The 13,748-nt window shown below is 34.0% G+C and overlaps 2 protein-coding genes across 2 annotated transcripts; both read right to left on the bottom strand.

The window, feature by feature from the left end:
- Positions 1–2,779: 2,779 nt before the first annotated feature.
- LOC125190378 (MYB-like transcription factor 4) lies at positions 2,780–3,916 on the bottom strand. The gene is made up of 2 exons (XM_048087668.1): positions 3,463–3,916; positions 2,780–3,371 (listed from the first exon to the last, which is right to left on the bottom strand). Exons 1-2 carry the CDS (start codon positions 3,723–3,725, stop codon positions 2,906–2,908), a joined length of 729 nt encoding a protein of 242 aa, XP_047943625.1. The 5' UTR covers positions 3,726–3,916; the 3' UTR covers positions 2,780–2,905.
- A 4,857-nt stretch (positions 3,917–8,773) lies between these two features.
- LOC125190377 (L-ascorbate peroxidase 3) lies at positions 8,774–13,133 on the bottom strand. The gene is made up of 9 exons (XM_048087667.1): positions 12,936–13,133; positions 12,702–12,826; positions 11,583–11,632; positions 10,920–10,985; positions 10,704–10,752; positions 10,178–10,260; positions 10,009–10,088; positions 9,825–9,927; positions 8,774–9,135 (listed from the first exon to the last, which is right to left on the bottom strand). The coding sequence occupies exons 1-9, from the start codon at positions 13,046–13,048 to the stop codon at positions 8,950–8,952; spliced, it is 855 nt and encodes a 284-aa protein (XP_047943624.1). The 5' UTR covers positions 13,049–13,133; the 3' UTR covers positions 8,774–8,949.
- Between the last annotated feature and the right edge of the window lie 615 nt (positions 13,134–13,748).

Below are 13,748 nucleotides of genomic sequence, written 5' to 3' on the forward strand. Positions count from 1 at the left end.
TCATGTATTACAATGCCTCAATCTTAGGCATTACTCGGATAAATTAGCTAAATCCTCTAACCTTTAAATTGCATTGTTGATAGAGGCCATTTCTTTTGTTTGGCTAGACAACACCCGTCTCAGTACTATGATTTAGTTTTAATTTTCCTTCGTGGATTCTCCTAGTTCTTGCTACTTGTGATCTTCAAATCTCTTTTCAAGATTTTCAATTGATTGGTACATCATTTGGCCTTGATATGTGTTGCAAGATTGATTTATGCGCGGGCCTATATTGAAGCTTATCAACTGGTTTCTTGTCATTTGTTAATTTTCTATTGCTTTTTAGTTGGATTTTTTATGTTGGGTTGATTTTGCTATTATTTATATTTTTATTATTTTTTATAGATTATGCTCGTCGTCACTAAAATGCTTCATAATATATATCGAATTACACAATTATAAAGCTAAACCGAGTTTTTTACAAACCAATTGTTGGAATTTGTATAAATTTGTAAAGCTGCATTATTACAAGGATTAAATATTTAGGTGGAAGAGCTGAGTACTATAAAAAGCGGTTTGACCTAATCTTATAACTGATTTAGGTATACCATAAATGAAGTGATATCAAAATCAAACTTAAATAGGACAACAATATGATGACACCACCGAATTAAAATATTACATATATGTGCGTGGAAAATATAGATTTACGTCTGTATATAATAAAATATGATAAAGTAGTGGTGGTGATACTTATTTATAAGATAAATATTGATAGGTAGGTAAAAAAGGTAGGTCGATCACGGCTATAAAGAACAGATAGTAAGTTAGAAGTTGGTAGAGTGATATTGCTCTAATATATGGTCTACCCATTTTTATCTTATGACTATCCTATTAACTTTTTATTTTATTTTTTTATTCAACTTAGTTTTTGTGGTCATAGACTCATAGAAGGAAATAGGTACACACAATAATTTATTAAATAACATGATATACATAGAAGAAATATTTTAAATCAAAAATAAATTTTATTAACTGTTTATAAATAATATTTCAAAGTGTGCACTACTACTTTATCGTTCTTCAATTTTTGGTTCTGAGTTTTTTTTTTTATCAAAAAGAAATTATTGAACTTCTAATAAAACTATATATAACTCTTGCTCTGCACTTTATTCGACTTTAGGAGAGATATTTTACTACTGATTTTGAATCCAACACAAAAAATTACGATGACGACTGGTGATTTGATTCTTATACATCAAATACATATACATTAAGAACAAAAATATTTGATTATTTAAATAAGTATAAGAATGTAAGATTGTCTATTTCGAAAATCACTAATTAGGAGCAGAAATATAATTGAGTGAATGAAGTTTCCTGTACTTGTAAATGCGAAATTAACTCATCTATATGCACTAGTAAAAAGATCAAACAATTTGAAGCCCATTACCTCAAGATGTGGCCAATTTACCTCAAAACTCAAGATTAAAAATTACCAACCACTTCATTTTTAAAAATCACTAACTACTTATAACTAATCAACCTTCACACTCATGATTAATTACTAAACAAGAATTAGTTATGTTTCTAGATATGAATTTCTTATTGGTGCCATTAAATCAAATATGTTATACCAGTGTGCTAAATTATCATTATTATTGAGTATTAAATTATTACATTTATTATGTTGGAAGAGATGGGTTACCCACCTCTGGATCTTCTTTTCTTCTCATCCTCTCACTGCTTATCCATTTTCTCTCATTCATTCATATCCTCTGATAAAGAAGACAAACTGCAAAAAAAGGGAATCTAAAATTAGTAAAAAGAGGCAAAAGTAAAAGAAAAAAAGAAAAGAAAAAGAGAAGATCGACGAACATAAAAATAGTGTTTATTTAAGGTCGTTCAATACTCCATGTCACATGATTCATCATATATTCCATATATATATAAAAACATACCAATTGTACCAAAGTATTTAGATAAGGATGAAAATTGCAACTAACCAATTTTATGGAGTATTATAAAAAGAGTCACCTTTTTGTAAAATATGTACTTAAAGATCTACTACCAGTTTTTCTACTGATCTTAATTATAGTACAGATCAAATTCTATAAATTCAAACTCCATATAAATATAGGAGTATGAAATAATTTTAGAAGCAAAGTTTAAAATATAGGAGTATTAAGATTTTGGACCACTGTACCATTTCGAGTAAGTCCCTATGCAACAGAGTTTAGCTACCGCAAGTACAAAAAAATAATGCCTTGATTTTGAAACATTTCATCAAATTGACGCGCGACAAAGTTTATTTAAGATTTACTAGCGCATCCGAGTTGAGTCAAATCCTCGATCTATTTGTTGGAGATGAAGCATCATTCAAATCATTTCATAAATTGTGCCTCGGTGGCAAGAGCGAATTGCTAAAAGCCTAAAGTTACGGATCGAATTTCAAATCACTTCATCAGGTGTCCAACCTGATCGTATATATTTCAACAGTAATTATGAATTTTTTTAAATTAGAATACTTCATCTGTTTCAAGGTAGTTGAGACATTTCTTTTGGACACATGAGATTAAGAAAATATGGTGTTAAAGGATAAAAAGAGAAGAAAGTAAAGTAAGAGAGAATAAAATATGAGGGAAGATAGAGATTTTGTAAAAAAAAATGAATCAACTATCTTAGGACGGACGGAGTACCTTAATTTAGTCAATAATTTGCTATAATATGCTTTATCATCAATGTTAATTATGTAAATATGACTTGTACAAGATTGATAGAGAAATTTCATAGAAGAGAATATCCCAAGTAATACTAGTAATTAATATATATCTTCAAATTTCTACTATATTTCAAGAATTAATCTTAATTCTTACAAAGAAAAAAAGGTAAAATAGGAGATGAAAGTAGTAATAAGAATGGCACGTCATTTCATCTCCAAACTTCTATAATCCAAAACTCCAGCTTTCATGCCCAGAAAATCATAGCCAGAATAACTGCTGCTTCCATTAATATTACTCATATTAATATTATTATCATCACCACCGCAGCTGCAATCTTTGCTCTTGTGGATTCCCGTACTACACCCGAAGCACAACGTACCACCGCCGCCGCCCTCCCTCTGATTCGGCGGGCTGATTCTCAGCTCAAGATTCAAATCCGGGCATTTCTCCCTCTTCACCACCACCGGGCTCCTCTCCCTCTCTCTCACCACCACCTCCTCCTTCGCCGAGAACGAGATTGTCTTCGCCGCCTCCGCCGGCTCGTTCATCGCCCGGTGCGTCGCCGGGTCGATCCCCCGGCTCAGAAGCTTCCTTCGTATGTGCGTGTTCCAGTAGTTCTTGATCTCGTTGTCTGTCCTTCCCGGCAATCTCCCCGCTATCAAAGACCACCTAAGATTAAACAAAAGGGTTAGCAACAATGATTTTTTTTTTTGAAAAAAAAATAATAACTTAAAAAGAAAAAAAGAAAAAAAAGGCTTACTTGTTGCCGAGAAGGCTGTGGAGTTTGATGATGAGATCATCTTCGTCTTCGGTGAAGTTGCCGCGCTTGAGGTCGGGGCGGAGGTAGTTGATCCAGCGGAGGCGGCAGCTCTTGCCGCAGCGGAGGAGGCCGGCGGCTTTGGGGAGGGAGCGCCAGCAGCCCTCGCCGTGGGCCCGGATGTAGGCGATGAGGCGGTCGTCTTCCTCCTTTGTCCATGCGCCTTTGTTAGTGTGAGCTTTCTCACAGCAGGGAGATCTTCCCATTTTTTTTATTTTTTTTTTTTAATTTTATTCAAGGGAAGGAAAAAGTCTTGGTTTTGGGAAAACCCTTTTTAGATGGGGATGATTTATGGAGTGTGTAGGTGGATTCTTGAATCTTGAACATCAGCGGCAGCCCTTCATGGACATGATGGGGAGTTTATGTGTGTATATATATAGAGACACACACATATATACATACAGCCTTTTGACTCTATATGTGGGGGAGGGGGGTGGTAATTTCTTCTAGATGTGAGTTGGTGAGACAGGTTTGAGTTGAGAGAGTGGCTGGTACCATTCTCTTAATTCATCTTTATTAGCTTCACATATATACATATACTATAATAGGGAGTAGTAAAAAAGTGGAATCAAATCGAATTTTAAGAGTGATGGAAATTTCATTTTTCTGAATTTATCATTTTACACACCGTTTATTTAATAATATAGGGTTTTTGGATGTGGGAATATGAAATGTTGGGTGAATTTGTTTGTGTATATTAATATAGGTATTAATATTAGGTGAAAATGACATAATATATAGGTGAGCTTTCAGGTAGGTGTAAAGTAAGGTAATAAATTAAAGGCAGGAAAGTGTGCGATATGGTGTGTTGTTGCCTTATTTCATCCAAACTCTGAACCAACCATTATTAATAAATTCATCTAACAATCACTACATAAATTTGGGAATCCCATTTTTGGTGCCATCATGTTGTTGGAACTAATTACCACACCTTAATGCTTTCTGGTGAGGTATCGCAAACTATTCTGCACATTTTTTATGTTATTTATATTAGTAATATTATTATTAATGAGTAGAGAATTCAAATTTCAAAAACCTTGGTAGAATTTGAACTTAAAAATACCGTGTTTCGGCTGTGAGATCGCCACTCGAATACTAGGTCCCGGGCCCATAGGATCTATTCCACATTATTATTATTTTTAAAAATATTTTATTTTAAAGAAGATCTAGTGACAAAATCCAGATCTAAGCAATTGAAACATTCTCCCGCAAGATTCATTATTTTTAGAAACTAATAATAAAAAGAATTAATTTGTTTAATCAAATTTTCTTAACTGTGAAACTAGATGATCAAGTCCAAAATTTGATGTGGAGAGCAACAAATTAAAGTGATTTTCCGGAATAAATCCAAAACTGTCAAAATTAAGTGGGACTAGATGTTTGTTCCTTGTGTGTGTGGGTGATTAGAAATATATGATTATGTAATTAAGTTAGTTGTGAGTTGGGATTATATATTTTAGGCAATGGGAAAATTGCTTTTGCCTTACTCATGAGCATCATAGATGGTAGGTTGTTGCACTTTATATTCTATTGGTGCATGTAGATTGTTGTTATTATGGGGCTTCTAGAAGGATTTTTTAATTTGAGGTTGGGTGCAAGCCAGAATGACATAACAACAAGTGCAAGTATTGATGTGGTTGAGACTTGAAATGTGAGCTTTATTTCACCTTCCACTCATCTCTCTCTAACCTTGTGCTGCAAGTTTAGGCATTGAAAGTGGGGTTTAGGGTAGGGTTAGAGAAGGGTTTGGGATGGCTGATGAATCATCAAACTTTGAGGAATAAGGCTTTTAATTGAATCTTGCAATAAATTTTAATTGGGGTTATTCACAAGTATAATTAATAAATTCATCTGACAATTGCTACGATAAAATTGGAATGAAGATAAATTATAATCATACATTATACTTAATATATTGTACTCTTATAATCACTTTTTATATCATAACCAAATCTGAATAAGGCTTTTAATTGAATCTTGCAATAAATTTTAATTGGGGTTATTCACAAGTATAATTAATAAATTCATCTGACAATTGCTACGATAAAATTGGAATGAAGATAAATTATAATCATACATTATACTTAATATATTGTACTCTTATAATCACTTTTTATATCATAACCAAATCTGAATATCATGGGTTACATGTGTTATTGAAACGGTCTTGACTACGACACATGACAGCATTGCATATTTAATTGGTGACGTTGTGGGATATTTTACGAAATTTGTTTTATGTTAAAGTATGATTCATTGTTGTGCGAAAGTATGCTTTTTGTTGTATTAAAACATAGTAGAAGTTGTTCTTATTTTGTAACATTGAAGTTCATTTCGAATTGATTATAGTGCTAATATTTTGTCAAAGACAGCTGGAATTTGAGTCTACACGTATTCTCTCATAAAATTCTCAAAAGAATAATAATTCTGATGATTTAAATTATTTTTTCATACGCCATGTATTAAACTAAATGTATTTTTATGAGGATCCAAACAAATCACAATTGTATACGTTCAACGAAGACATTTGCACGAGAAAATGGAATATTTAAGTATCTCAACATACTATCAGCACACAATAAATCATATTTTAGCACATAGCACAAAACTAAATGTAATTTTATGAGGATCCAAACAAATCACGAGTTTTGATCTATGTAAAACTCATTTTTAATACAAAAATACAGAACCAAGCATACATATGTCATTTTTAGGTCATCGTAAACTTATTTTTATGTTATTATAATAAGCATGACATAAAATGATCTTAACATAACCTCAAACCCAAATTTTATAATATGACCTAAAATTACTTTATAATGACCCACTGTGTTTTTCTTCAATTATTGACCATTAGATTGAAAAATCTCATGGTCAAGATTTAGTCTGGATTTTGTATTGAGATGCATTTTTGTATTGATCATTTTCCACGTATTATTAGATTTAATTGATGTAATATAAATGTAGCATGTGGTCTCATCGAGTTTGGAATAACATTGAGTAATGCCTACCGTGTGTATACAATGGTACTAATATAATCAAATCGGATGAATAATTGAAGGAATGGCTCCACTTATATATCAAGCTTAATTCGAGATTATATGCGTACACTCACTCACAGAATTTATCACAGTTACAAAATTCCATTATTAAACAATTTAACTCATCGATAATCGTCACATAATTGATTGATAATCTGCACACAATTTTTCTACTGCTTTATAAATACACACTCCTATATACCCAAAACGTTAGATTGCGTGACAAAATTCCTAATCATTTAATTGAGTTAATTGCAATACTTGGCTACTCAAACCAAAGGTGTTTGGTCGAGTGAGATATCCAATCGTATTAAAGTGTTTTTAATTATTTGTTAAAAGAGAATACCCAATTTACACTTTCCCTGAATTTCTAGAAGAACAAATATGTACACCTTCTCCAACCCAAACACCCCTAATATAGACAATAATGAAATCATATTCTCCAAAACAATATTTCTTGCTATAATAAATATGGGGAAAGGGATTAAAAGAGGGGGGAAAGTGAAAATTGAAACACATAACATCACACATAAATAGCACTTGTCACCCACCATCACATGATTTTCTCCTCCCCTAACCCGAAATAACATTGATAACAACGTGTGCCCGTCAATCACAATCCTTAAATCTGCCCATCAATTTGGTATTTGTTATTTATTGTGTGTGTCACATAGGGATAGAGCAGGGGAAGAGAGATGTCTATTTATGTAATTTCATGCCTTAATTCTTTACCTACCTATTTTTCATCTTTTCCCCCTCCAAAGAATGGCTCCACCTTAACGGCCACCGCTACTCATTTTAGTTCCACACGAACATTATCTCTTCTTATATCAAAAAGATAAGAATGCATAAATAAATAAATACCTCCATAGTTTTATTCCACAAAGCTTATCTAAATCCATTAAAAAGCTTATTTTTTCCTAATTAATAGTAACATAAACACACAAATTTTCATTCTCAATTTCCATCTTACATTTGTAATTTTGTTATTCTACAACTTTAACACGCCTCATATTACCTAAGGTGACTTGAATTTTCCCGAATAAGTAACACAAGAATTAATTTTGTTTATTTTTTTTTGAAAAAACCTAATAACCTCACCCACAACGAATTTGAGGACATTTAATAACTTGCCCTCCATCACTTTCCAACCTCCATTAAACTTGGATTGGCACTTGTCATACCAATCAAGTTAGGTTGGATCAATTCTTAGTCTGTGGGGTTGTACAAAATTCCAATCTATCCCAACTTATACCCCTCACAATCACACACACAAACATAGTAAAGGGAAATAACACAAAAAAGGGCCCAAGTATTCCAAAACTTTTCCAAGATTGGTTAAGGTGATTGAGTGTTGGGTTAGGCCATAATCTTGAATAGTTAAGGGTGGCAATTAAAAGGAGCTCGTGCACATCATGTGTTTAGGTATACAACAAGACTCATGGGGTTGTCCTAAACAAATAAAAGTGTGGCTTACCTACCTCTTTTGGTCCTTTTCACTTCACCATGTGAGTGAGGCCCCTTGTGTGTCATTTTTGGTGGGAGATTAGGGTCTTTGTCAATTGACTATAACTTGGTTGATAAACCTAATGTCAATCCCATCTACTAACAATGATCTTTTTTAGAATGGTATTTTGTAAATTCTTCCTATCTTTATTTGGACATGGACAATAACTTGGTTGTATATGGTTTTAAGTTGTTAAAACGTAGAATCTGTAGATGAATTAATAGATTATTCCAGCAACTAAATAATTCGACCAAAGATACATAGATAAATACTAGCTCGAATAACAAATTTATAATCAGTAACTGAGTATAGCAGGAACTATCGCCATAATCACATCATTAATCAATAACCGAATGGAAGAAAGTTAGGAAAAGAAACATAAAGTCCGAAATCATTGTGTGGGCTCAGTGCTCTCTCTCTCTCTCCCCCTCTCTCTCTCAATTGTGTGTGTGTGTGTAAAACACACTAGTGGAGTATAACATTTAAACCATCACATACTGGCCTAAATTTCAATGACTATTTGATATATTTCACATATGTCAACAGCTGAGTAAAACTTATGTCGATTTTAAAAAGAATTTAACATCAAATCAAGAATCCTAGAAAGAAATTAATTACCTGTATAGGCTGCGGTAAGACGGCATTAAATTTCCGATTGGCGTGGTAGCAGCAGCTGTGGATATCTAAGAAAGAAGGCACAACAAACTGTATAACCTCGACTGTGTTATTTCAAACATTTTAGTAAGTGGTAAAATGTATCCACATACAAATATATGATCCGGCTAGAGGGCAGTGACCAATGCCTGTCTCTGATTATCATATCACAGTAGAGAATATAAAAATGTAACCATGTTTTAGTATTTTTTATTTTCTTAATCTACTTCATCTTTTCCTGGCTTCATATAAGTAGCCAGCAATCACAACGGCAGCAGCAACAGCAACTCCGAAAGCACTTTGTGCTAATATAGTGGCATCTTTGACGATTGTCTTAGCACCAGGAGGAGTGAAACCTAATTCAGAAAGCTTTTTGTGTGACTCTGCGTAGTCTCTAAAGAAGGCATCTTCATCCTGCATGTGCATATGGCAAGACAAAGGTTACAATTTTTTTTGTGATAAGATTGTGACGAAAGAAAAGGAAACTAGAGTGCAACAGTAATAGCATTGGGCAGTTGAACAAATTAGACTATGTCACCGACTAGAAATAGCAAAAATTTGATATGATATGTTGTCATGGCTGAGAAACTAATCAAGCCTGATGCATGATTGGGGTTGAATCCTAGTAGGTCCACATGGAAAAAGAGTATTTTTCGAGTTAATGGGTAGGTTGAAGACAAATAAATGATTTGGTGGCTTTATATTTTTGTATTCGGAAAGGCTGATAAAGGTCTCGCCTAAGATTAGTAGTGCAAATATTTCATGACGCAGTTTTTTATGTGGGAGGTGCTAAAATTAGGGCTCTACATCACTCTGACCAAGGAATTGCCTGTTTCTAAAGTATGAGGTTGAGTTCATTCGTGCAAATTTCGGAAATAAAAATTGGCACCTGACAGTTATTATATGCTTTTTCTAGAATAATTTATAGCGAATGGCCAGGACTGACACATTCACACCAAGGGTCCTCGAGTACTTGAATATGACAAGGTTGAACTTTCTAAGCATATTGCACCAACTTGAGATGTTCATCTCTTTAACTTCTTATACACTTACTTTCCCAAAGAAAGATAATAGATGGCTGAAAATAAAACACTGTGCCGTACCTTAGCATAAAGCTCCACGTAACGCCTAAAGTCAGGATCATCCAGCAAAGCCAGATCAGTGGAGAGTTTTAGCAGGCCCTCTGATTCCCCCTTGAGAAGCTCCCTGGTTTAGATGTGCATTAGAGACATATACAAAGAGAAAATTCAACCAAAAAAATGGCATGAAGTGCTCTTAATGACTTACTGAAAATATGAATTGTCAAATTTCAGTGGCTCTTTAGTCCAAGCACCTTCGAAGCCTGATCTTTCAGGATGTGCCCTTCCCTGTATAAAAGCATCAACCATCGTTTTACTGAAACAATTTAGTTTTTCCTTTACTTGGTACATTCAGACCAGTGGTAAATTGATATTACCAGGGTGTGACCGCCAGAAAGTGCTACAATGTCTTTATCAGATAAACCCATCCGATAAAACACCTCCTTCAGATGTGGCACTCCTATTATCACAAGACAATAAAGTACATCAGTTCAACTTCTAGTAAGCTTTTAATGTAAATGACACTAATTACTAATCTCATATTCTCAATTTAATCCAGTATATCAGTATATGGAGTGTTTTCTCCAAAGTCCACTGAGACAGAATTCCTCAAACTTATACTCTCACTGTGAGAAAGAGCACGCCCCATAGACAAGAAATTTTTTATATAAAAGTTAATTAGAGTCACAGTATATTGGCCAGTATCTTAAGCGTAAATAAACTTTTAATTACATCTCAAGATTATACCAAAAGGATTATACCAAAAGAAGGGACGGCCAAAAAGCATGTGCAAAAACAATCAAAACATAAATAATGTTTTCAGAGAAGGAAACATAAAAAAGCACTGGACAAACGAAGGATCAAGATTCAAGAACTAAGACATTCATAATATTTTTATTTAACCTTTATTAGCATCTGGAAGCCGCCCTTCCTTCGGAGAAATCTTTGAGTCCTGAAAAAACATGACCCGGCTATCACAGTACTGTTCATTCGATTGAAATGAAATGCCAATGCACATAAACTAATTGAACTAAAATCATTGCAGTGCACAGTGGAAAGAGCTTTAAGATCGGGCACAAGAGTGTTTTTCTTTTTTCTATGAAGATACACTAACAGTACCTTTCTACCAGGAACAAAACTGACTGTGGGCCCACCAGTAACTTCAACTGCAACAACACCTGCAAGCTATTGATTAAAAATAGTTTGGTTAGCAGATGAATACTAGTGTTATTTATCCTGATTCCTAACCGCATTTTCTGAAGAAGGATTGAATTCTTCACTCCAATCATAATCAACAATTATGATCCATTTCCAGTCTAAAACAGTTCCTACTTGCTCACATGGAGTTCATTGTGCCAGACAACTTCTAAAACTAATCAGCATGTAGCTGACTTCTCATTGTTCCCAAGCAATTATATAAGGTGGACAGGGTGACTATAGATTGTATAGAGAAGTATTTTATTTTGACTGACAGAGCAAAGCAGTTCAAATTACCAAATTTTTAGAGTAGTTTGGTTTCAACTGGCGAAGCCCAACTAATTCAAACACATATTCTTTCACTCGTGCTCTGTCTACTTAATAACAGCCAACCCGACCACAAAAGAGTATCATATTCTACCATACATGAAGACTCAATTGTACAAGTTCATTAAGATCATAATTACAAATTTGACAAATAAATTCACTCCACTTATACAAAATTTATCCAAACAAAGTAAAAGAGCTTTGAGCTTCCCTTGTACTATTAACCAACAGCCACTTAAGAGCATGAAGTAAGATTACCTGGTAGAGATCGGCATATGTAATTTTCGGGCATTTAGACTTCACTTGTTCTGCATTCAAATAAAAGATAAACCTCAAGAAAAGTTGCAGGATTAATTTTTAATTACCGAAATTTAGAATCCACTGAAAAGCTCAGTAGTAATATGGAGTATATCTACTGCCACAAGAATAATTGAAATTTTATCTGATAACTATACAAACCCAAAATGTGGAAGACTGTATGCTAATGAAGCTTGTACAAGATGAGTAGCGCAAATAATTCATTTGAATACTATAGTAAACCAAGCTAAGGGACTAATAAAAGTACGTCAGTTGGGTGAATAACTTATAAGTACGCCAGTATGTTTTGCCGAACTTACTAGCTCTTTGAAACAACTTATAAGATCTTGTAGAAGCACATAGGAGCTTATAAGTTCATAAGGTATTTCCTACAATGGTTGTCATATACTCCCTCCATTCCATAGTAGCGAGTCATTTTCCATTTTGGTACGTTCCATAGTATTGGAGTCATTTTTCCTTTTTAGTAAAAGTCAATACATTTCTTCTCACTTACTTTACTCTCCCTTACTTTATTTTCTCTTCATCTTTCCACCTTTTTCATTTCCTACTTTATTCTTCCTTTACTTCTCACTTATCACAATTTTTCTTAAATCGCGTGCCGAAAGAAATGCCTCCACTACCGCGGAACGGAGGGAGTACTTTGAAGTAGCTTAAAAACCTACCTGAAATATTTTTTAAGATATAAGAGTTCATGAGCTCCTTGAAATAAGCTTATCCATGCAGCCTTCCCATTACCACACCCAATATCTCACAACAATCATCGTGGAACAATTAATTTATATAAATAATACCGCCTAAATGCTAAACATATTTCACAGTTAGCATGCAACTAACCGACATACACAAAAACAGTAAAATCCAATCCGAAGCAGTAACACAATCAATCAACACTGCCACAATCAATAACAACCTCCTCAACTTCCGACTACTAAGAAACGGAATCTAATATCGCAATGAATTATACAACAAACACAAGCATTCTAATGTAACCTAAACAGAAATTCTCACAACAGATCAACACCAGCAAAAATTCAAAAATACTAGAAAACAAAAACCAACCGCAAAATTCAAGCGCTATTTTCAAGCCACTGTTAGCTCCGTGAGCGTACTCCTCCTCATTCCGGATCGAACCGTTCGGACCTCCGGTCTTGGTGTTCACATCATAAGTCCCCGCGTCATGCCACCTGTAAATCGAAAACACAATTCGAATATAGAAAAGAATAGTTCCATTCGAAGTAATCAAAAACGAAAATCAGAGGAAACAATCCGACAAAGTTGAGAAGTAGAAATTACGCCAATCGAAGCATGATCGGCGCGCAATTTTTGTTGGAGATGAGAGCGCGGAGCTCGCGGCGAGCTCTGTCGACATCCTTGAGGTATTCGGAGTCGACGATAACTTTGGCCATGGCAGAGAGGAGCAGAGCAATGAGAGACGCTGAAAATTGTTTGCGAATAGGATAAGGATTTTTTGTGAAATGTGTTGACTGGCGTTAAGATATATGAGCTGAGAATTAAAAAGAAGACTTATTAATTGAGCATTTTTATAAATTTATTTTTCTTTTTGAGTAGTTGTGATTGGTGATATATCACAAAGAAACAAGTGGATCGAAAAACGAGCCCGATTATGAGTAAGATAATGTATGGGCCGCCGTTCACAACTCCCACTACTTTATTTTTATTTTTATTTTTTATAAAATACTACCTCCGTCTTTCAAAATTTATTTCAACTCCCACCGTCCCCCATTAAGAGTCACATTTTACACACATTTTATTATAAAACCAATATAAAAAGGTGGGTCCCACATTCCACTAACTTTTTCAACCAACTTTTCTTTACATTTCTTAAAACCCGTGCCCGATCAAACTGTGACTCCTAATCGGGGGCGGAGGGAGTATTTCCATTTCCGTTCATCCCTCAAAATTTGTCTCATTTCACTTTTACCATTTTTAGTAGTAGACCTCATATTCCACTTATTCATTCTTACTCATATTTTATTAGTATAAAACTAATATATAAAAGTAGGACTCACAATCTACTAACTTTTTCAACTCACTTTCTATTATATTTCTTATATTCGTACCAGGTCAAAGTGGGATAAATTTTAG

This window comes from Salvia hispanica, chromosome 5, assembly GCF_023119035.1.
Source record: "Salvia hispanica cultivar TCC Black 2014 chromosome 5, UniMelb_Shisp_WGS_1.0, whole genome shotgun sequence".
Taxonomy (NCBI): domain Eukaryota; kingdom Viridiplantae; phylum Streptophyta; class Magnoliopsida; order Lamiales; family Lamiaceae; genus Salvia; species Salvia hispanica.